Here is a 24635-nt window from a genome sequence, read left to right as displayed (position 1 = left end):
GTCAATGATTTACACTTAACTTTTTGGACCACTCAACTTTCCCATATTTCCAACATGCAATCAAACGTCACAATCAACAAGCCCATCCAGGTATTTGATGCATTTTATCTCAAGCAAACCTGATACAACTAATGAATGCTGGAAACAACACCTGATTTTCAAGTGTATACTCATATGAGGGATTCTATTCAGGGGGACTAATAAGGCCGCATTGTGGGTGCCATGGTCTACGATTCACGGACGACTGGGAGCAGGTATCTCAAGTCAAACTCAACAGCCTTATAAATGATGCTGTCAAGTTTGAGTTGGGAAGCCCACAATCAGTCAAAAGTGTGAACCCAGACTAATTCTGAGACTGCGGTAACCATTAAGGCTGAGTTCATATGTGATTTTTTGCTGAAATCAATATCGAAAAACCGCTCCAAAAACACAGTAGTTTTAAACAAGGCAGATAAAAAAAACATACTATCTGAACACATCCTATAAGTGACATTTTGTGCTGAATTTGGAGATATGAGAAACGTTTTACTAATCGTTTTGAGCGATATAAATTGTTTTTGATTGCCGTTTGAACTAAACCAAAAAATTTGACAATTTTGTTAATAAGTCTTATGTGGTATGGAGGTTGAAAAAGAGTTTTAGATGAATGTATGTTTTTTTGCCCTCGGAGGAGAGATTCAAACGTTTACTTGTAATTACGGCAGATTTATTACAATAGCGTGCCCTTGCATGTCACTCGATGTGTTGGTATGCACATGTTCTAACACTGAATATAATGGGATAATTGGGGAGAGACCAAGATGCTCTTCAGAGCTGGAAACCTTACACACACATAGCAGCATCCACTTACATTCAGCTACATAGTTAACCTACGATGAACGCAAGAAGGGAGAAGAGGTAAAGTAAGGCATCTTCTATAAATGTAAGCTGGCACTTAGTTGCCAATATTTCTGGATTACGTCAGCAAAATAGTGTCCTTTAGGCACACTATAGGGGTTATAGAACAAACACTGGGAAATTTAGATTGATAGTACACCGCCTGACAAAAAAAGCATACAAATTACACACTCTATACTAGAAGGACAATCTTTCATATTTATTTAAAATATACAAGCAAATATTTCAGTGTGTTCAGTTAATATACATGAAAATATGATTGTTCTTATTAATGTACATGGAAACAGTGTTCTTGGCGAATCACTATGTAAAGCATACAGGAATAAGTGATTCCATCATGTAAAGCTGTGCAGAAAAAAAATGGCTATTAAATACGTCGTATAAATCTGCTGCTTCTTTATACAAAAATGCAACATAAACGTAAAATGATTATTTATGTGCATCCAGAGACAATTTACAAGTTCTCTATTGTTAAGGCTTTTTCTTATGATCAACACTCCCCTTCCACAATATATACTGTGTATATATATTAAAAAAAACAATAGTGTGTAGTCAGGGCAAAAACATTTATTTATATTATGATATTTTATGTATTTTAAGCACTGGATAGGTGATAAATGCTAGTTTTGTGGGATCTGACCACACGGTCCCAACCAATCCTTAGAATGGCGACTGTCGAACCCAGCTGATGACTACCGCAAGAATCAAATATTTTTGGCTGGAATCCTTGTCTAATCTTTCCATAATGCAGCAAGTATTCAGCGTATCTAACTCTAAGTCTACTAATACAGATTAGAGAAAAAGTACTCCATAAAAAATGGTTATATATAACTCGTGGTCATGTGCTTAGTAATCAAGAGAACTTCAAAACACGGCCAGATGATAACTTAACCAGAGGCTTGGAAATTACTTAGAAATTTTCTAGTTTGGGGAAAAAAAACTTTTTCAGAAAGCTCCCCGGATAAGGAACCTTAATTACATAAAGCCAAAGTTGGGACAAGATTGGATGTTTATGGGTATACCATTATGTAAGAGAACATTGGGATTAGGAAGCTGATGGATGAGGGTTTCATTCTGTAGAAGGCACCCCCCCATTGTTTTTCTTCCAATCCCCGATTCCTATAAAAAATGCCCTAGCCTGTGGTGTAATGTCCACAAGGAGATGCTAAAGGCAATTACTGTGAACTGAGTCTATTTGGTCAGGGTAGCGAAGGATAAACTACATTTATTACTACGTGCTTTCATATATTCTTGCATCTCATCACTGGGTTAAAAAGGCTGATCCACTCGAACGCTGACCGTAGAAAAGCAGCGTCCCATACTGGCAAACAGCGGGGCTACAAAGCTGTCGGTAAGTCCCCTCCATATTGCTTGTACAGATGGCAGCAACATTAGACTGGTTCTCACAAATGGCATCACGACCCTGAAAAACAAAAGTTAACAAATTACACATGGAAAATAAATTATTTTATCAAATAAAACATACTCATATCTGCTCTATATCAGATTTGTCCAGGGAGATGTTTATTCTTCTATAACCGCACCTCTAATTGTCTATCACACTCCGCACTTCTCTTAAATACAACCTCCTGTTTTCATCCCTTCAGCCTCCATCTTGATTCCTAACTTTCATCTCACCTTATTCTTCTGTGCGCTGCTATAAATCCCATGTTGCATCTGCACAGAATCACATGGCCAGCTGAAACCAGTAACATGTCTGCCTGCTGTGGCGACAATGTGATTATCCTTCCCTCTAAATTATTCTATATTAACTAATAGATCAACAGTATACAGTCAGGAGCCTGAACTGTGCCCTTCTACATGATAACTCTGTGACAGTAGCTGTGCAGTCATCATCATTATATGTGATATAAGCTTCTGTTAACCTGTTCCCCCAATGATGTAGGAAATGCATCTTCATCATACAAAAACATCTATTGACTGAGAGGCTGACCCCTTCAGAAATCATAAAGACATGGAATGAAATTACAACATGGCCACTACGTGATCATATGGTCTGAGGTGAGACTGACTGAATCATATATGTTGGAGGACTAGTAATAGTTTCTATGGCTAAACAAAGTTATTTAACACTGGATCCTCTTGATATCATGATCACATGAAAACTATGAACCGAAGCTGAAGTGCTTCTTTTTTGGATAGTTCTCCGAGAGTGATAACATTACATGTAGACTTTCAGCCTCTGGATAAAGTAAGTGTCCCACACGAAATACAGAATGGCCTATTCAGTTACCAACTTCATTTAATAAGGGCTGACAATAAAACGACTGCTGTTGTATGCCAAAAAGCAAACGGTATAAATCAATTGCTTCTTAACTGGAATGTGATCTCTTTTAGGTTCAAATATAGTTCAATGTTAACGAGCCTCTGCATATTGTCTTCTGAGGCATAGAAGGGCTGTCAGCGCTCGGTGCATCATGGCGTGGCCAAACTGTTCTGTTCACCTTCCCACCTGCTTATTCTCCAGCCCCTCTTCTTAGACTGACAGCTCTGGCTTCATAGAGACCGAGAAGGGTGGAGATAGATGAAAATGAAGCAAGAGGGAAGGTGGCCCCGCCATGGTGCACCACACGCCTGTACTTGGTTAGGACAGAGGGACTCCCTTCAGCCATTGGGTATGTGCACACAATGTCTTTCACCTATCAGAAAATGACACAATGAATGAATGCCTTTTAAACGGCTTGAAGAACTGAACCCCCAAGAGGTTAAAAGAAGTCATGTGTCTATTCTAGAGTTTTAAGCTTGGAAGACACTATATTTTACAGTACCAGTTACTGGGAAAGCTCAAGAGACATCTTTTAGAGTGTTTTGCCATCATTTTAACTTTTGATTCTGGAGTAACCCTTTCAGACAGAATAAGGAATTAACCTCTGTGTAATATATTGATAAAGCTCCAGCAGTGCACACCTATAAGCTCTCCATGGGCCCGGTAACCACACAAAGGCGATCCCTTCAGTATCCGGTCTGTTGTGTTGGTATACTCCAGAATGCCTTTATTTTTACGTATAGGAAAGATCTATAGGCGCCATATGCCACTGTACACACCGTTACATGTCAGGGTCTTATGCTGACGGCGTGTCTGGAAATCCTCCCAACATATGCAGCTGACAAGCGCTATGTGAGCAGAGACTACACATGTGTTATTCACACTACTACGAGGCTCCATTCTTCCCTTTCGAGTGTGCTGATATATCCTCTTCTGCATGAAAAGTTAATGACATCCATTCCTTTATATCATTTTGGGACAGGCCAGTGGCCAGGGCTGTAATCCCTCAAGTGGAGCATCAGGGTAGCTAACCCCCTCCAAACTTGATCATAATAGAACCAGGAACAAAACTGGCACAGGACACAGTTGTCGCTAATGAATGACTTACCTGCCTTTGCTAAATGGAATCTGTCACCAGGTTTTTGCAGCATAATGTAGAGGCTGAGACCCTGACTCCAGCGATGTGTTACTTTCTGGGCTGCTTGCTGTCATTTTGAGGCAATCACTGTTTTCTTTGCTGTAGATCTAGCAGTGCTCAGAATGCTGAGCTCTGTATATCCCTGCTCACACCTCTGATTGGCAGCTTTCCGTGTTCACTGCACATTGAGAGAAAGCTGCTAGTCAAGGACAGGAGCGTGGTTACATAGAACAGTTGACTAGTAGACACAAGACACCTAGTCTTCTAGTGATAATCCCATGCGGGTAAAACACTGATTTTATTGAAACCGCAAACTGCTACAGCATAGTAAGTGATACATGGCTGGACTCAGGGTCTCTGATCCTACAACATTCTGCTCTCAGATTACATAGCAAAAACTTGCTGATATATTCTCTTTAAAGAGGACCAGTCACTTCTCCTGACATCTAAATCCTTGTATTCCTCATGAAATAATAATTCTGAATAATTATTTTTTTGTATTACTTCAAATTTTTTCCCTTCGTCTGTTATTCCTCTTGCAAGTTTATAAATAACTTAAAAAAGGGGTGTTAGTGATCGCCTTTATTAATTGGGTGTATTCCTACATCAGCACAGACACTAGACGCACCATTAACTCCTAGGGGAGGAGCAGGACAATGGTTAATTGTAAAAAAAAAAAAAACACGGCGCAGAATGGTTTTGCTATAAAACATGGACGCCATGTAATAACAGAGACATTTTGTGTTAAAAAATAGACTTCTTTTCTCCACCTCCCCAGGTCCAGAGAGGAGTCTTTGTTGTTAGTACAACTGAGCTCCATGACTTTGCCTGAATTGACATTATGAGCCGCAAAGCTCACTGATTGTCTGCAGGGTCGATACGATAGCAGCACTGCAGACAATAACAGATATAGTGACTCAGCGCTGGACCAGGGGAGAGTGAGTAAAGTACTTTTTTTAAAAAAAGCTAACTCCATTAGGGGAAAAGACGTTTTCTGAAACTGGAAAACCCATTTAAGTGCCATGATGGTGAGATCTTCCAATAATGATACAACAGGTAGTGAGAATACAGACCCGCCAGCCGCCATCACCCACCACGGGCACAGGATTTCTATACGGCTGCTGGAATTTCTTATCTCTATGTGGAATTTACATTTCCATAGTATAGAGTTTACCAGATGTGCAGGCAGCTGAGGATGGCGAAGAGTAGTCCGAGGATGAAGGCCAGCGGGATGGCGAGGAGCACAGTCAGCAGCTTGTAGATGAGGTATTTACTGATCTCAAACAGGGCGGTGCTGCAGATCCACACTTTATCAAAGCTGTGAGTGCTGTCCGGCTCGGCGATCACATCCTCGAAGGAGAGCTGCAACAGAGATGGGGCACACAGCAGGATGAGAGCAGCTCTATAACAGGGGCCGCGCACCCTCCCAGAGGCCTCGCTCATCAGTGTCTAGGTGCAATGTTACTCTAGGTCTCTAGGTGCTCGTTCACACTGGCTACTCCGCTTTATTACAGGGGCAGTGCACCCACCCCGAGGCCTCGCTCATCAGTGTCCGGGCACAATGTTACTCTAGGTGCTCGTTCACACTGACTACTCCGCTCTATTTCAGGGGCTGCGCACCCTCCCGAGGCCTCGCTCATCAGTGGCCAGGCACAATGTTACTTTAGGTGCTCACTCACACTACTCCGCTCTATTACAGGGGCCGCGCACCCTCCCGAGCCCTCGCTCATCAGTGTCCGGGCACAATGTTACTCTAGGTGCTCGTTCACACTGGCTACTCCGCTCTATTACAGGGGCTGCGCACCCTCCCGAGGCCTCGCTCATCAGTGGCCAGGCACAATGTTACTTTAGGTGCTCACTCACACTACTCCGCTCTATTACAGGGGCCGTGCACCCTCCCCGAGGCCTCGCTCATCAGTGTCCAGGCACAATGTTACTCTAGGTGCTCGCTCACACTGACTACTCTGCTCTATTACAGGGGCCGCGCACCCTCCCCGAGGCCTCGTTCATCGGTGTCTGGGCACAATGTTACTCTAGGTGCTCGTTCACACTGGCTACGCCTCTCTATTACAGGGGCCGCGCACCCTCCCCGAGGCCTCGCTCATCAGTGTCCGGGCACAATGTTACTTTAGGTGCTCACTCACACTGACTACTCTGCTCTATTACAGGGGCCGCGTACCCTCCCGAGGCCTCGCTCATCAGTGTCCGGGCACAATGTTACTCTAGGTGCTCGCTCACACTGACTACTCCGCTCTATCACAGGGGCCGCGCACCCTCCCGAGGCCTTGCTCATCACTGTCCGCGCACAATGTTACTCTAGGTGCTCGTTCACACTGGCTACGCCTCTCTATTACAGGGGCCGCGCACCCTCCCCGAGGCCTCGCTCATCAGTGTCCGGGCACAATGTTACTTTAGGTGCTCACTCACACTGACTACTCTGCTCTATTACAGGGGCCGCGTACCCTCCCGAGGCCTCGCTCATCAGTGTCCGGGCACAATGTTACTCTAGGTGCTCGCTCACACTGACTACTCCGCTCTATTACAGGGGCCGCGCACCCTCCCGAGGCCTTGCTCATCACTGTCCGCGCACAATGTTACTCTAGGTGCTCGCTCACACTGGCTACGCCGCTCTATTACAGGGGCCGCGCACCCTCCTGAGGCCTCGCTCATCAGTGTCTAGGCGCAATGTTAATCTAGGTGCTCGTTCACACTGGCTACTCCGCTCTATTACAGGGGCCGCGCACCCTCCCGAGGCCTCGCTCATCACTGTCTGGGCACATTGTTACTCTAGGTGCTCGATCACACTGGCTACTCCGCTCTATCACAGAGGCCGTGCACCCTCCCCGAGGCCTCGCTCATCAGTGTCCAGGAACAATGTTACTCTAGGTGCTCGCTCACACTGACTACTCTGCTCTATTACAGGGGCCGCGCACCCTCCCCGAGGCCTCGTTCATCGGTGTCTGGGCACAATGTTACTCTAGGTGCTCGTTCACACTGGCTACGCCGCTCTATTACAGGGGCCGCGCACCCTCCCCGAGGCCTCGCTCATCAGTGTCCAGGCACAAAGTTACTCTAGGTGCTCGCTCACACTGACTACTCTGCTCTATTACAGGGGGCGCACACCCTCCCCGAGGCCTCGCTCATCAGTGTCTGGGCACAATGTTACTCGAGGTGCTCGCTCACACTGGTACGCCGCTTTATTACAGGGGCCGTGCACCCTCCCCGAGGCCTCGCTCATCACTGTCTGGGCACAATGTTACTCTAGGCGCTCGATCACACTGGCTACGCCGTTCTATTACAGGGGCCGCGCACCCTCCCCGAGGCCTCGCTCATCGGTGTCTGGGCGCAATGTTACTCTACGTGCTCGATCACACTGGCTACTCCTCTCTATTACAGAGGCCGCGTTCATCACTGTCTGGGCACAATGTTACTCTAGGTGCTCGCTCACACTGACTACGCCGCTTTATTACAGGGGCCGTGCACCCTCCCCGAGGCCTCGCTCATCACTGTCCGGGCAAAATGTTACTCTAGGTGCTCGATCACACTGGCTACTCTGCTCTATTACAGGGGCCGCGCACCCTCCCCGAGGCCTCGTTCATCGGTGTCTGGGCACAATGTTACTCTAGGTGCTCGTTCACAATGGCTACGCTGCTCTATTACAGGGGCAGCGCACCCTCCCCGAGGCCTCGCTCATCGGTGTCTGGGCACAATGTTAATCTAGGTGCTCGTTCACACTGACTACTCCGCTTTATTACAGGGGCCGTGCACCCTCCCGAGGCCTCGCTCATCACTGTCCGGGCACAATGTTACTCTAGGTGCTCGATCACACTGTCTACTCTGCTCTATTACAGGGGCCGTGCACCCTCCCCGAGGCCTCGCTCATCAGTGTCCAGGCACAATGTTACTCTAGGTGCTCGATCACACTGGCTACTCCGCTTTATTACAGGGGCCGTGCACCCTCCCCGAGGCCTCGCTCATCAGTGTCCAGGCACAATGTTACTCTAGGTGCTCGATCACACTGGCTACTCCGCTTTATTACAGGGGCCGTGCACCCTCCCCGAGGCCTTGCTCATCAGTGTCCAGGCACAATTTTACTCTAGGTGCTCGATCACACTGGCTACTCCGCTTTATTACAGGGGCCGCGCACCCTCCCCGAGGCCTTGCTCATCAGTGTCCAGGCACAATGTTACTCTAGGTGCTCGATCACACTGGCTACTCCGCTTTATTACAGGGGCCGTGCACCCTCCCCGAGGCCTTGCTCATCAGTGTCCAGGCACAATGTTACTCTAGGTGCTCGATCACACTGGCTACTCTGCTCTATTACAGTGGCCGCGCACCCTCCCCGAGGCCTCACTCATCAGTGTCCAGGCACAATGTTACTCTAGGTGCTCGATCACACTGGCTACTCTGCTCTATTACAGGGGCCGTGCACCCTCCTGAGGCCTCGCTCATCAGTCTCCAGGCACAATGTTACTCTAGGTGCTCGATCACACTGGCTACTCCGCTCTATTACAGGGGCCGCGCACCCTCCCCGAGGCCTCGCTCATCAGTGTCCAGGCACAATGTTATTCTAGGTGCTCGATCACACTGGCTACTCCGCTTTATTACACGGGCCGCGCACCCTCCCCGAGGCCTCGCTCATCAGTGTCCAGGCACAATGTTATTCTAGGTGCTCGATCACACTGGCTACTCCGCTTTATTACAGGGGCCGTGCACCCTCCCCGAGGCCTCGCTCATCAGTGTCCAGGCACAATGTTATTCTAGGTGCTCGATCACACTGGCTACTCCGCTTTATTACACGGGCCGCGCACCCTCCCCGAGGCCTCGCTCATCAGTGTCCAGGCACAATGTTATTCTAGGTGCTCGATCACACTGGCTACTCCGCTTTATTACAGGGGCCGTGCACCCTCCCCGAGGCCTCGCTCATCAGTGTCCAGGCACAATGTTATTCTAGGTGCTCGATCACACTGGCTACTCCGCTTTATTACACGGGCCGCGCACCCTCCCCGAGGCCTCACTCATCAGTGTCCAGGCACAATGTTATTCTAGGTGCTCGATCACACTGGCTACTCCGCTTTATTACACGGGCCGTGCACCCTCCCCGAGGCCTTGCTCATCAGTGTCCAGGCACAATTTTACTCTAGGTGCTCGATCACACTGGCTACTCCGCTTTATTACAGGGGCAGCGCACCCTCCCCGAGGCCTTGCTCATCAGTGTCCAGGCACAATGTTACTCTAGGTGCTCGATCACACTGTCTACTCTGCTCTATTACAGGGGCCGTGCACCCTCCCCGAGGCCTCGCTCATCAGTGTCCAGGCACAATGTTACTCTAGGTGCTCGATCACACTGGCTACTCCGCTTTATTACAGGGGCCGTGCACCCTCCCCGAGGCCTTGCTCATCAGTGTCCAGGCACAATTTTACTCTAGGTGCTCGATCACACTGGCTACTCCGCTTTATTACAGGGGCCGCGCACCCTCCCCGAGGCCTTGCTCATCAGTGTCCAGGCACAATGTTACTCTAGGTGCTCGATCACACTGGCTACTCCGCTTTATTACAGGGGCCGTGCACCCTCCCCGAGGCCTTGCTCATCAGTGTCCAGGCACAATGTTACTCTAGGTGCTCGATCACACTGGCTACTCTGCTCTATTACAGGGGCCGCGCACCCTCCCCGAGGCCTCACTCATCAGTGTCCAGGCACAATGTTACTCTAGGTGCTCGATCACACTGGCTACTCCGCTTTATTACAGGGGCCGTGCACCCTCCCCGAGGCCTCGCTCATCACTGTCTGGGCACAATGTTACTCTAGGTGCTCGATCACACTGTCTACTCTGCTCTATTACAGGGGCCGTGCACCCTCCCCGAGGCCTTGCTCATCAGTGTCCGGGCACAATGCTACTCTAGGTGCTCGCTCACACTGGCTACTCTGCTCTATTACAGGGGCCGTGCACCCTCCTGAGGCCTCGCTCATCAGTCTCCAGGCACAATGTTACTCTAGGTGCTCGATCACACTGGCTACTCCGCTCTATTACAGGGGCCGCGCACCCTCCCCGAGGCCTCGCTCATCAGTGTCCAGGCACAATGTTATTCTAGGTGCTCGATCACACTGGCTACTCCGCTTTATTACACGGGCCGTGCACCCTCCCCGAGGCCTCGCTCATCAGTGTCCAGGCACAATGTTATTCTAGGTGCTCGATCACACTGGCTACTCCGCTTTATTACAGGGGCCGTGCACCCTCCCCGAGGCCTCGCTCATCAGTGTCCAGGCACAATGTTATTCTAGGTGCTCGATCACACTGGCTACTCCGCTTTATTACACGGGCCGCGCACCCTCCCCGAGGCCTCACTCATCAGTGTCCAGGCACAATGTTATTCTAGGTGCTCGATCACACTGGCTACTCCGCTTTATTACACGGGCCGTGCACCCTCCCCGAGGCCTTGCTCATCAGTGTCCAGGCACAATTTTACTCTAGGTGCTCGATCACACTGGCTACTCCGCTTTATTACAGGGGCCGCGCACCCTCCCCGAGGCCTTGCTCATCAGTGTCCAGGCACAATGTTACTCTAGGTGCTCGATCACACTGGCTACTCCGCTTTATTACAGGGGCCGTGCACCCTCCCCGAGGCCTTGCTCATCAGTGTCCAGGCACAATGTTACTCTAGATGCTCGATCACACTGGCTACTCTGCTCTATTACAGGGGCCGCGCACCCTCCCCGAGGCCTTGCTCATCAGTGTCCAGGCACAATGTTACTCTAGGTGCTCGATCACACTGGCTACTCCGCTTTATTACACGGGCCGTGCACCCTCCCCGAGGCCTTGCTCATCAGTGTCCAGGCACAATGTTACTCTAGGTGCTCGATCACACTGGCTACTCTGCTCAATTACAGGGGCCGCGCACCCTCCCCGAGGCCTCACTCATCAGTGTCCAGGCACAATGTTACTCTAGGTGCTCGATCACACTGGCTACTCCGCTTTATTACAGGGGCCGTGCACCCTCCCCGAGGCCTCGCTCATCAGTGTCCAGGCACAATGTTATTCTAGGTGCTCGATCACACTGGCTACTCCGCTTTATTACACGGGCCGCGCACCCTCCCCGAGGCCTCGCTCATCAGTGTCCAGGCACAATGTTATTCTAGGTGCTCGATCACACTGGCTACTCCGCTTTATTACAGGGGCCGTGCACCCTCCCCGAGGCCTCGCTCATCAGTGTCCAGGCACAATGTTATTCTAGGTGCTCGATCACACTGGCTACTCCGCTTTATTACACGGGCCGCGCACCCTCCCCGAGGCCTCGCTCATCAGTGTCCAGGCACAATGTTATTCTAGGTGCTCGATCACACTGGCTACTCCGCTTTATTACAGGGGCCGTGCACCCTCCCCGAGGCCTCGCTCATCAGTGTCCAGGCACAATGTTATTCTAGGTGCTCGATCACACTGGCTACTCCGCTTTATTACACGGGCCGCGCACCCTCCCCGAAGCCTCACTCATCAGTGTCCAGGCACAATGTTATTCTAGGTGCTCGATCACACTGGCTACTCCGCTTTATTACACGGGCCGTGCACCCTCCCCGAGGCCTTGCTCATCAGTGTCCAGGCACAATTTTACTCTAGGTGCTCGATCACACTGGCTACTCCGCATTATTACAGGGGCCGTGCACCCTCCCCGAGGCCTTGCTCATCAGTGTCCAGGCACAATGTTACTCTAGGTGCTCGATCACACTGGCTTACTCCGCTTTATTACAGGGGCCGTGCACCCTCCCCGAGGCCTTGCTCATCAGTGTCCAGGCACAATGTTACTCTAGGTGCTCGATCACACTGGCTACTCTGCTCAATTACAGGGGCCGCGCACCCTCCCCGAGGCCTCACTCATCAGTGTCCAGGCACAATGTTACTCTAGGTGCTCGATCACACTGGCTACTCCGCTTTATTACAGGGGCCGTGCACCCTCCCCGAGGCCTCGCTCATCACTGTCTGGGCACAATGTTACTCTAGGTGCTCGATCACACTGTCTACTCTGCTCTATTACAGGGGCCGTGCACCCTCCCCGAGGCCTTGCTCATCAGTGTCCGGGCACAATGCTACTCTAGGTGCTCGCTCACACTGGCTACTCTGCTCTATTACAGGGGCCGTGCACCCTCCTGAGGCCTCGCTCATCAGTCTCCAGGCACAATGTTACTCTAGGTGCTCGATCACACTGGCTACTCCGCTCTATTACAGGGGCCGCGCACCCTCCCCGAGGCCTCGCTCATCAGTGTCCAGGCACAATGTTATTCTAGGTGCTCGATCACACTGGCTACTCCGCTTTATTACACGGGCCGCGCACCCTCCCCGAGGCCTCGCTCATCAGTGTCCAGGCACAATGTTATTCTAGGTGCTCGATCACACTGGCTACTCCGCTTTATTACAGGGGCCGTGCACCCTCCCCGAGGCCTCGCTCATCAGTGTCCAGGCACAATGTTATTCTAGGTGCTCGATCACACTGGCTACTCCGCTTTATTACACGGGCCGCGCACCCTCCCCGAGGCCTCGCTCATCAGTGTCCAGGCACAATGTTATTCTAGGTGCTCGATCACACTGGCTACTCCGCTTTATTACACGGGCCGCGCACCCTCCCCGAGGCCTCACTCATCAGTGTCCAGGCACAATGTTATTCTAGGTGCTCGATCACACTGGCTACTCCGCTTTATTACACGGGCCGTGCACCCTCCCCGAGGCCTTGCTCATCAGTGTCCAGGCACAATTTTACTCTAGGTGCTCGATCACACTGGCTACTCCGCTTTATTACAGGGGCCGCGCACCCTCCCCGAGGCCTTGCTCATCAGTGTCCAGGCACAATGTTACTCTAGGTGCTCGATCACACTGGCTACTCCGCTTTATTACAGGGGCCGTGCACCCTCCCCGAGGCCTTGCTCATCAGTGTCCAGGCACAATGTTACTCTAGATGCTCGATCACACTGGCTACTCTGCTCTATTACAGGGGCCGCGCACCCTCCCCGAGGCCTTGCTCATCAGTGTCCAGGCACAATGTTACTCTAGGTGCTCGATCACACTGGCTACTCCGCTTTATTACACGGGCCGTGCACCCTCCCCGAGGCCTTGCTCATCAGTGTCCAGGCACAATGTTACTCTAGGTGCTCGATCACACTGGCTACTCTGCTCAATTACAGGGGCCGCGCACCCTCCCCGAGGCCTCACTCATCAGTGTCCAGGCACAATGTTACTCTAGGTGCTCGATCACACTGGCTACTCCGCTTTATTACAGGGGCCGTGCACCCTCCCCGAGGCCTCGCTCATCAGTGTCCAGGCACAATGTTATTCTAGGTGCTCGATCACACTGGCTACTCCGCTTTATTACACGGGCCGCGCACCCTCCCCGAGGCCTCGCTCATCAGTGTCCAGGCACAATGTTATTCTAGGTGCTCGATCACACTGGCTACTCCGCTTTATTACAGGGGCCGTGCACCCTCCCCGAGGCCTCGCTCATCAGTGTCCAGGCACAATGTTATTCTAGGTGCTCGATCACACTGGCTACTCCGCTTTATTACACGGGCCGCGCACCCTCCCCGAGGCCTCGCTCATCAGTGTCCAGGCACAATGTTATTCTAGGTGCTCGATCACACTGGCTACTCCGCTTTATTACAGGGGCCGTGCACCCTCCCCGAGGCCTCGCTCATCAGTGTCCAGGCACAATGTTATTCTAGGTGCTCGATCACACTGGCTACTCCGCTTTATTACACGGGCCGCGCACCCTCCCCGAAGCCTCACTCATCAGTGTCCAGGCACAATGTTATTCTAGGTGCTCGATCACACTGGCTACTCCGCTTTATTACACGGGCCGTGCACCCTCCCCGAGGCCTTGCTCATCAGTGTCCAGGCACAATTTTACTCTAGGTGCTCGATCACACTGGCTACTCCGCATTATTACAGGGGCCGCGCACCCTCCCCGAGGCCTTGCTCATCAGTGTCCAGGCACAATGTTACTCTAGGTGCTCGATCACACTGGCTTACTCCGCTTTATTACAGGGGCCGTGCACCCTCCCCGAGGCCTTGCTCATCAGTGTCCAGGCACAATGTTACTCTAGGTGCTCGATCACACTGGCTACTCTGCTCAATTACAGGGGCCGCGCACCCTCCCCGAGGCCTCACTCATCAGTGTCCAGGCACAATGTTACTCTAGGTGCTCGATCACACTGGCTACTCCGCTTTATTACAGGGGCCGTGCACCCTCCCCGAGGCCTCGCTCATCACTGTCTGGGCACAATGTTACTCTAGGTGCTCGATCACACTGTCTACTCTGCTCTATTACAGGGGCCGTGCACCCTCCCCGAGGCCTTGCTCATCAGTGTCCGGGCACAATGCTACTCTAGGTGCTCGCTCACACTGGCTACTCTGCTCTATTACAGGGGCCGTGCACCCTCCTGAGGCCTCGCTCATCAGTCTCCAGGCACAATGTTACTCTAGGTGCTCGATCACACTGGCTACTCCGCTCTATTACAGGGGCCGCGCACCCTCCCCGAGGCCTCGCTCATCAGTGTCCAGGCACAATGTTATTCTAGGTGCTCGATCACACTGGCTACTCCGCTTTATTACACGGGCCGCGCACCCTCCCCCGAGGCCTCGCTCATCAGTGTCCAGGCACAATGTTATTCTAGGTGCTCGATCACACTGGCTACTCCGCTTTATTACAGGGGCCGTGCACCCTCCCCGAGGCCTCGCTCATCAGTGTCCAGGCACAATGTTATTCTAGGTGCTCGATCACACTGGCTACTCCGCTTTATTACACGGGCCGCGCACCCTCCCCGAGGCCTCGCTCATCAGTGTCCAGGCACAATGTTATTCTAGGTGCTCGATCACACTGGCTACTCCGCTTTATTACAGGGGCCGTGCACCCTCCCCGAGGCCTCGCTCATCAGTGTCCAGGCACAATGTTATTCTAGGTGCTCGATCACACTGGCTACTCCGCTTTATTACACGGGCCGCGCACCCTCCCCGAGGCCTCACTCATCAGTGTCCAGGCACAATGTTATTCTAGGTGCTCGATCACACTGGCTACTCCGCTTTATTACACGGGCCGCGCACCCTCCCCGAGGCCTCGCTCATCAGTGTCAGGGTGCAATGTTAGTCTACTCCAGGTCTGAGGGGCACAAATAGGGAACCCCACCATACTCTGCTCCAGTTTACACAGCTAACTATTGCAGGCGGCTCTGTACCCCGCTATAGTGGGCACACTTGGCCAGCCATGTCCCCAGTTTGGCCGCCTGACCGTGACGGACAGCAGTCTGACACACGGACGCACCGTGCCACCCAGGTCATACGCCGTCCATGCAGGGTGAGTGACACTGAGCCGCTAGTGGGGTCACATGGAGGAATTTTTTTAGATTTTTAAATTTCTCTACAGAAATATTTTAAAAAAAGCAGATAAGACATGTATGAGGGCTTGCTGTTACTTGTAGTTCAGACCCATGTGTTATGCCCACAGGAGACAGGACCAGGTACGCACCGTGCCCTGGCACACACAGGTGAGGCAGAGCTGCACTTGGATGGAGTTTGCCATAAACACGCTCGGCTCTGCTGTACCTGCGCAGCCCTTACCTTCAGGTGCCCGTTCAGGTCGTGCGGGTCCCGGTCCGGCTGACTGTCATACGATTTCTCCGTCAGCATCGGGGCAGAGGAGCGGTTAAACTCGTCCTCGTCCATGAAGATGCGAGCGTCGGCTTTCTCCTTCTCCAACCCCATGCTTCCTCCGAATGGGGGAGACCCCGGGACTGCTCCGAGCTGCGGTGCGAGAAGACGCTTCCTGGATGGTGCAGCCGCTCTCCGCGCCCCCCTCCTACCCGGTGTGAGTTGGTGCGGACTCAATATTCCGGGTGCAGGATGCCGGGCACGCCCCGCTCTCCACACCCTCAGCAGCCGGGAGAGGGGAGTCGGGGCTGTGCGCGCCTGTGCTGAGGACTCGTGCAGGGAGCTCATAGTGGGGCTCTGTGTGCGGTGTCCTAGTGAGTACCACCAGCTCTAGCTCCTGTACTTAGGGTCCATGCAGGGACCTCAGAGTGGGGCTGTGTGTGCGGTGTCCTAGTGGGTACCACCAGCTCTAGCTCCTGTACTTAGGGTCCATGCAGGGACCTCAGAGTGGGGCTGTGTGTGCGGTGTCCTAGTGGGTACCACCAGCTCTAGCTCCTGTACTTAGGGTCCATGCAGGGACCTCAGAGTGGGGCTGTGTGTGCGGTGTCCTAGTGGGTACCACCAGCTCTAGCTCCTGTACTTAGGGTCCATGCAGGGACCTCAGTGGGGCTGTGTGTGCGGTGTCGTAGTGGGTACCACCAGCTCCGGCTCCTGTACTTAGGGTCCATGCAGGGACCTCAGAGTGGGGCTGTGTGTGCGGTGTCCTAGTGGGTACCACCAGCTCCAGCTCCTGTACTTAGGGTCCATGCAGGGAGCTCAGAGTGGGGCTGTGTGTGCGGTGTCCTAGTGGGTACCACCAGCTCTAGCTCCTGTACTTAGGGTCCATGCAGGGAGCTCATAGTGGGGCTCTGTGTGCGGTGTCCTAGTGAGTACCACCAGCTCTAGCTCCTGTACTTAGGGTCCATGCAGGGACCTCAGAGTGGGGCTGTGTGTGCGGTGTCCTAGTGGGTACCACCAGCTCTAGCTCCTGTACTTAGGGTCCATGCAGGGACCTCAGAGTGGGGCTGTGTGTGCGGTGTCCTAGTGGGTACCACCAGCTCTAGCTCCTGTACTTAGGGTCCATGCAGGGAGCTCAGAGTGGGGCTGTGTGTGCGGTGTCCTAGTGGGTACCACCAGCTCTAGCTCCTGTACTTAGGGTCCATGCAGGGAGCTCAGAGTGGGGCTGTGTGTGCGGTGTCCTAGTGGGTACCACCAGCTCTAGCTCCTGTACTTAGGGTCCATGCAGGGACCTCAGAGTGGGGCTGTGTGTGCGGTGTCCTAGTGGGTACCACCAGCTCCAGCTCCTGTACTTAGGGTCCATGCAGGGAGCTCAGAGTGGGGCTGTGTGTGCGGTGTCCTAGTGGGTACCACCAGCTCTAGCTCTTGTACTTAGGGTCCATGCAGGGAGCTCAGAGTGGGGCTGTGTGTGCGGTGTCCTAGTGGGTACCACCAGCTCTAGCTCCTGTACTTAGGGTCCATGCAGGGAGCTCAGAGTGGGGCTGTGTGTGCGGTGTCCTAGTGGGTCCCACCAGCTCTAGCTCCTGTACTTAGGGTCCATGCAGGGACCTCAGAGTGGGGCTCTGTGTGCGGTGTCCTAGTGGGTACCACCAGCTCTAGCTCCTGTACTTAGGGCCCATGCAGGGACCTCAGAGTGGGGCTGTGTGTGCGGTGTCGTAGTGGGTACCACCAGCTCCGGCTCCTGTACTTAGGGTCCATGCAGGGAGCTCAGAGTGGGGCTGTGTGTGCGGTGTCCTAGTGGGTCCCACCAGCTCTAGCTCCTGTACTTAGGGTCCATGCAGGGACCTCAGAGTGGGGCTCTGTGTGCGGTGTCCTAGTGGGTACCACCAGCTCTAGCTCCTGTACTTAGGGCCCATGCAGGGACCTCAGAGTGGGGCTGTGTGTGCGGTGTCGTAGTGGGTACCACCAGCTCCGGCTCCTGTACTTAGGGTCCATGCAGGGAGCTCAGAGTGGGGCTGTGTGTGCGGTGTCCTAGTGGGTACCACCAGCTCCGGCTCCTGTACTTAGGGTCCATTCAGGGACCTCATAGTGGGGCTGTATGTGCGGTGTCCTAGTGAGTACCACCAGCTCTAGCTCCTGTACTTAGGGTCCATGCAGGGAGCTCATAGTGGGGCTGTGTGTGCGGTGTCCTAGTGGGTACCACCAGCTCTAGCTCCTGTACTTAGGGTCCATGCAGGGAGCTCAGAGTGGGGCTGTGTGTGCGGTGTCGTAGTGGGTACCACCAGCTCTAGCTCCTGTACTTAGGGTCCATGCAGGGACCTCAGAGTGGGGCTGTGTGTGCGGTGTCCTAGTGGGTACCACCAGCGCTAGCTCCTGTACTTAGGGTCCATGCAGGGACCTCAGAGTGGGGCTGTGTGTGCGGTGTCCTAGTGGGTCCCACCAGCTCTAGCTCTTGTACTTAGGGTCCATGCAGGGACCTCAGAGTGGGGCTGTGTGTGCGGTGTCCTAGTGAGTACCACCAGCTCTAGCTCCTGTACTTAGGGTCCATGCAGGGACCTCAGAGTGGGGCTGTGTGTGCGGTGTCCTAGTGGGTACCACCAGCTCTAGCTCCTGTACTTAGGGTCCATGCAGGGAGCTCAGAGTGGGGCTGTGTGTGCGGTGTCCTAGTGGGTACCACCAGCTCTAGCTCCTGTACTTAGGGTCCATGCAGGGACCTCAGAGTGGGGCTGTGTGTGCGGTGTCCTAGTGAGTACCACCAGCTCTAGCTCCTGTACTTAGGGTCCATGCAGGGACCTCAGAGTGGGGCTGTATGTGCGGTGTCCTAGTGAGTACCACCAGCTCCAGCTCCTGTATTTAGGGTCCATGCAGGGAGCTCAGAGTGGGGCTGTGTGTGCGGTGTCCTAGTGGGTACCACCAGCTCTAGCTCCTGTACTTAGGGTCCATGCAGGGAGCTCAGAGTGGGGCTGTGTGTGCGGTGTCCTAGTGGGTACCACCAGCTCTAGCTCCTGTACTTAGGGTCCATGCAGGGACCTCAGAGTGGGGCTGTGTGTGCGGTGTCCTAGTGAGTACCACCAGCTCCTGTACTTAGGGTCCATGCAGGGACCTCAGAGTGGGGCTGTGTGTGCGGTGTCCTAGTGGGTACCACCAGCGCTAGCTCCTGTACTTAGGGTCCATGCAGGGAGCTCAGAGTGGGGCTGTGTGTGCGGTGTCCTAGTGGGTACCACCAGCGCTAGCTCCTGTACTTGGGGTCCATGCAGGGAGCTCAGAGTGGGGCTCTGTGTGCGGTGTCCTAGTGGGTACCACCAGCTCCAGCTCCTGTACTTAGGGTCCATGCAGGGAGCTCAGAGTGGGGCTGTGTGTGCGGTGTCCTAGTGGGTACCACCAGCTCTAGCTCCTGTACTTAGGGTCCATGCAGGGAGGTCAGAGTGGGGCTGTGTGTGCCGTGTCCTAGTGGGTACCACCAGCTCCTGTACTTAGGGTCCATGCAGGGAGCTCAGAGTGGGGCTGTGTGTGCGGTGTCCTAGTGGGTACCACCAGCTCTAGCTCCTGTACTTAGGGTCCATGCAGGGAGCTCAGAGTGGGGCTGTGTGTGCGGTGTCCTAGTGGTACCTCCAGCTCCAGCACTTAGGGTCCATGCAGGGAGCTCAGAGTGGGGCTGTGTGTGCGGTGTCCTAGTGGGTACCACCTGCTCTAGCTCCTGTACTTAGGGTCCATGCAGGGACCTCAGAGTGGGGCTGTGTGTGCGGTGTCCTAGTGAGTACCACCAGCTCCAGCTCCTGTACTTAGGGTCCATGCAGGGAGCTCAGAGTGGGGCTGTGTGTGCGGTGTCCTAGTGGGTACCACCAGCTCTAGCTCCTGTACTTAGGGTCCATGCAGGGACCTCAGAGTGGGGCTGTATGTGCGGTGTCCTAGTGAGTACCACCAGCTCCAGCTCCTGTATTTAGGGTCCATGCAGGGAGCTCAGAGTGGGGCTGTGTGTGCGGTGTCCTAGTGGGTACCACCAGCTCTAGCTCCTGTACTTAGGGTCCATGCAGGGAGCTCAGAGTGGGGCTGTGTGTGCGGTGTCCTAGTGGGTACCACCAGCTCTAGCTCCTGTACTTGGGGTCCATGCAGGGAGCTCAGAGTGGGGCTGTGTGTGCGGTGTCCTAGTGGGTACCACAAGCTCTAGCTCCTGTACTTAGGGTCCATGCAGGGAGCTCAGAGTGGGGCTGTGTGTGCGGTGTCCTAGTGGGTCCTACCAGCTCTAGCTCCTGTACTTAGGGTCCATGCAGGGAGCTCAGAGTGGGGCTGTGTATGCGGTGTCCTAGTGGGTACCACCAGCTCTAGCTCCTGTACTTAGGGTCCATGCAGGGACCTCAGAGTGGGGTTGTGTGTGCGGTGTCCTAGTGGGTACCACCAGCTCTAGCTCCTGTACTTAGGGTCCATGCAGGGACCTCAGAGTGGGGCTGTGTGTGCGGTGTCCTAGTGGGTACCACAAGCTCTAGCTCCTGTACTTAGGGTCCATGCAGGGACCTAAGAGTGGGGCTCTGTGTGCGGTGTCCTAGTGGGTACCACCAGCTCTAGCTCCTGTACTTAGGGTCCATGCAGGGACCTCAGAGTGGGGCTGTGTGTGCGGTGTCCTAGTGGGTACCACCAGCTCTAGCTCCTGTACTTAGGGTCCATGCAGGGAGCTCAGAGTGGGGCTGTGTGTGCGGTGTCCTAGTGGGTACCACCAGCTCTGGCTCCTGTACTTAGGGTCCATGCAGGGAGCTCAGAGTGGGGCTGTGTGTGCGGTGTCCTAGTGAGTACCACCAGCTCTAGCTCCTGTACTTAGGGTCCATGCAGGGACCTCAGAGTGGGGCTGTGTGTGCGGTGTCCTAGTGGGTACCACCAGCTCTAGCTCCTGTACTTAGGGTCCATGCAGGGAGCTCAGAGTGGGGCTGTGTGTGCGGTGTCCTAGTGGGTACCACCAGCTCTAGCTCCTGTACTTAGGGTCCATGCAGGGAGCTCAGAGTGGGGCTGTGTGTGCGGTGTCCTAGTGGGTACCACCAGCTCTAGCTCCTGTACTTGGGGTCCATGCAGGGACCTCAGAGTGGGGATCTGTGTGCGGTGTCCTAGTGGGTACCACCACCTCTAGCTCCTGTACTTAGGGTCCATGCAGGGACCTCAGAGTGGGGCTCTGTTTGCGGTGTCCTAGTGGGTACCACCAGCTCTACCTCCTGTACTTAGGGTCCATGCAGGGGGCTCACAGTGGGGCTGTGTGTGCGGTGTCCTAGTGGGTACCACCAGCTCTAGCTCCTGTACTTAGGGTCCATGCAGGGTGCTCACAGTGGGGCTGTGTGTGCGGTGTCCTAGTGGGTACCACCAGCTCTGGCTCCTGTACTTAGGGTCCATGCAGGGAGCTGAGAGTGGGGCTTTGTGTGCGGTGTCCTAGTGGGTACCACCAGCTCTAGCTCCTGTACTTGGGGTCCATGCAGGGAGCTCAGAGTGGGGCTGTGTGTGCGGTGTCCTAGTGGGTACCACAAGCTCTAGCTCCTGTACTTAGGGTCCATGCAGGGAGCTCAGAGTGGGGCTGTGTGTGCGGTGTCCTAGTGGGTCCTACCAGCTCTAGCTCCTGTACTTAGGGTCCATGCAGGGAGCTCAGAGTGGGGCTGTGTGTGCGGTGTCCTAGTGGGTACCACCAGCTCTAGCTCCTGTACTTAGGGTCCATGCAGGGACCTCAGAGTGGGGTTGTGTGTGCGGTGTCCTAGTGGGTACCACCAGCTCTAGCTCCTGTACTTAGGGTCCATGCAGGGACCTCAGAGTGGGGCTGTGTGTGCGGTGTCCTAGTGGGTACCACAAGCTCTAGCTCCTGTACTTAGGGTCCATGCAGGGACCTAAGAGTGGGGCTCTGTGTGCGGTGTCCTAGTGGGTACCACCAGCTCTAGCTCCTGTACTTAGGGTCCATGCAGGGACCTCAGAGTGGGGCTGTGTGTGCGGTGTCCTAGTGGGTACCACCAGCTCTAGCTCCTGTACTTAGGGTCCATGCAGGGAGCTCAGAGTGGGGCTGTGTGTGCGGTGTCCTAGTGGGTACCACCAGCTCTGGCTCCTGTACTTAGGGTCCATGCAGGGAGCTCAGAGTGGGGCTGTGTGTGCGGTGTCCTAGTGAGTACCACCAGCTCTAGCTCCTGTACTTAGGGTCCATGCAGGGACCTCAGAGTGGGGCTGTGTGTGCGGTGTCCTAGTGGGTACCACCAGCTCTAGCTCCTGTACTTAGGGTCCATGCAGGGAGCTCAGAGTGGGGCTGTGTGTGCGGTGTCCTAGTGGGTACCACCAGCTCTAGCTCCTGTACTTAGGGTCCATGCAGGGACCTCAGAGTGGGGCTGTGTGTGCGGTGTCCTAGTGGGTACCACCAGCTCTAGCTCCTGTACTTGGGGTCCATGCAGGGACCTCAGAGTGGGGATCTGTGTGCGGTGTCCTAGTGGGTACCACCACCTCTAGCTCCTGTACTTAGGGTCCATGCAGGGACCTCAGAGTGGGGCTCTGTTTGCGGTGTCCTAGTGGGTACCACCAGCTCTACCTCCTGTACTTAGGGTCCATGCAGGGGGCTCACAGTGGGGCTGTGTGTGCGGTGTCCTAGTGGGTACCACCAGCTCTAGCTCCTGTACTTAGGGTCCATGCAGGGTGCTCACAGTGGGGCTGTGTGTGCGGTGTCCTAGTGGGTACCACCAGCTCTGGCTCCTGTACTTAGGGTCCATGCAGGGACCTCAGAGTGGGGCTGGGTGTGCGGTGTCCTAGTGGGTACCACCAGCTCTAGCTCCTGTACTTGGGGTCCATGCAGGGAGCTCACAGTGGGGCTGTGTGTGGTGTCCTAGTGGGTACCACCAGCTCCTGTACTTAGGGTCCATGCAGGGACCTCAGAGTGGGGCTGTGTGTGCGGTGTCCTAGTGAGTACCACCAGCTCTAGCTCCTGTACTTAGGGTCCATACAGGGAGCTCAGAGTGGGGCTCTGTGTGCGGTGTCCTAGTGAGTACCACCAGCTCTAGCTCCTGTACTTAGGGTCCATGCAGGGAGCTCAGAGTGGGGCTGTGTGCGGTGTCCTAGTGGGTCCTACCATCTCTAGCTCCTGTACTTAGGGTCCATGCAGGGACCTCAGAGTGGGGCTGTGTGTGCGGTGTCCTAGTGGGTACCACCAGCTCTAGCTCCTGTACTTAGGGTCCATGCAGGGAGCTCAGAGTGGGGCTGTGTGTGCGGTGTCCTAGTGGGTCCTACCAGCTCTAGCTCCTGTACTCAGGGTCCATGCAGGGAGCTCAGAGTGGGGCTGTGTGTGCGGTGTCCTAGTGGGTCCCACCAGCTCTAGCTCCTGTACTTAGGGTCCCTGCAGGGAGCTCAGAGTTGGGCTGTGTGTGCGGTGTCCTAGTGGGTACCACCAGCTCTAGCTCCTGTACTTAGGGTCCATGCAGGGAGCTCAGAGTGGGGCTGTGTGTGCGGTGTCCTAGTGGGTACCACCAGCTCCTGTACTTAGGGTCCATGCAGAGAGCTCAGAGTGGGGCTCTGTGTGCGGTGTCCTAGTGGGTACCACCAGCTCTAGCTCCTGTACTTAGGGTCCATGCAGGGAGCTCAGAGTGGGGCTCTGTGTGCGGTGTCCTAGTGGGTACCACCAGCTCTAGCTCCTGTACTTAGGGTCCATGCAGGGAGCTCAGAGTGGGGCTGTGTGTGCGGTGTCCTAGTGGGTACCACCAGCTCTAGCTCCTGTACTTAGGGTCCATGCAGGGAGCTCAGAGTGGGGCTGTGTGTGCGGTGTCCTAGTGGGTACCACCAGCTCTGGCTCCTGTACATAGGGTCCATGCAGGGAGCTCAGAGTGGGGCTGTGTGTGCGGTGTCCTAGTGGGTCCCACCAGCTTTAGCTCCTGTACTTAGGGTCCATGCAGGGAGCTCAGAGTGGGGCTGTGTGTGCGGTGTCCTAGTGAGTACCACCAGCTCTAGATCCGGTACTTAGGGTTCATGCAGGGAGCTCAGAGTGGGGCTGTGTGTGCGGTGTCCTAGTGGTACCACCAGCTCTAGCTCCTGTACTTAGGGTCCATGCAGGGAGCTCAGAGTGGGGCTGTGTGTGCGGTGTCCTAGTGGGTACCACTAGCTCTAGCTCCTGTACTTAGGGTCCATGCAGGGAGCTCAGAGTGGGGCTGTGTGTGCGGTGTCCTAGTGGGTCCCACCAGCTCTAGCTCCTGTACTTAGGGTCCATGCAGGGCGCTCAGAGTGGGGCTGTGTGTGCGGTGTCCTAGTGGGTACCATGTTACTTCTTTTTTTGCGGAACCGCAGCTGCAGTGTACGTTCCGGGACATATCAATCAATCTCTCTCATCCACGTTGATAAACCGCACTAGAATCTGCATCAAATCCGCTGTACACATGCTAGGAATCCGCAAGAAAAATTCATGTGTCTTACCCTGCGGTTTCTGCCAAGAGATATGGATTCTCTGCAGAAAAAGCCGCAGACTAATCCGCAACGTATGCGCACACTCTAACAGATCACCATACAGTATCATATTATCAGCAGCACATCTACAGTTTACACCCCATAGTCCTCCATATTATGTAATCTGCCCCATAGTCCTTCATATAGTATAATACACTCCTCAGTCCTCCATATAGTATAATACACTCCTCATAGTTCTCCATATAGTATAATGCACCGCCATAGTCAGCCATGTACCGTATATACTCGAATATAAGCC

The 24635-nt window shown here is 54.0% G+C and overlaps 1 protein-coding gene across 1 annotated transcript; it reads right to left on the bottom strand.

Moving 5' to 3' along the window:
* Positions 1 to 1072: 1072 nt before the first annotated feature.
* Positions 1073 to 16201, bottom strand: CAV2 (caveolin 2). Its single transcript, XM_073573339.1, has 3 exons — positions 15917 to 16201; positions 5497 to 5684; positions 1073 to 2320 (listed from the first exon to the last, which is right to left on the bottom strand). The coding sequence occupies exons 1-3, from the start codon at positions 16058 to 16060 to the stop codon at positions 2167 to 2169; spliced, it is 486 nt and encodes a 161-aa protein (XP_073429440.1). The 5' UTR covers positions 16061 to 16201; the 3' UTR covers positions 1073 to 2166.
* Positions 16202 to 24635: the final 8434 nt, after the last annotated feature.

This window comes from Dendrobates tinctorius, unplaced genomic scaffold (assembly GCF_039654945.1).
Source record: "Dendrobates tinctorius isolate UK_male_01 unplaced genomic scaffold, ASM3965494v1 ptg000035l, whole genome shotgun sequence".
NCBI classification, from domain to species: domain Eukaryota; kingdom Metazoa; phylum Chordata; class Amphibia; order Anura; family Dendrobatidae; genus Dendrobates; species Dendrobates tinctorius.
The sequence above is the reverse complement of the archived record's forward strand: the minus strand, read 5'-3'. Positions and strand labels throughout refer to the sequence as shown.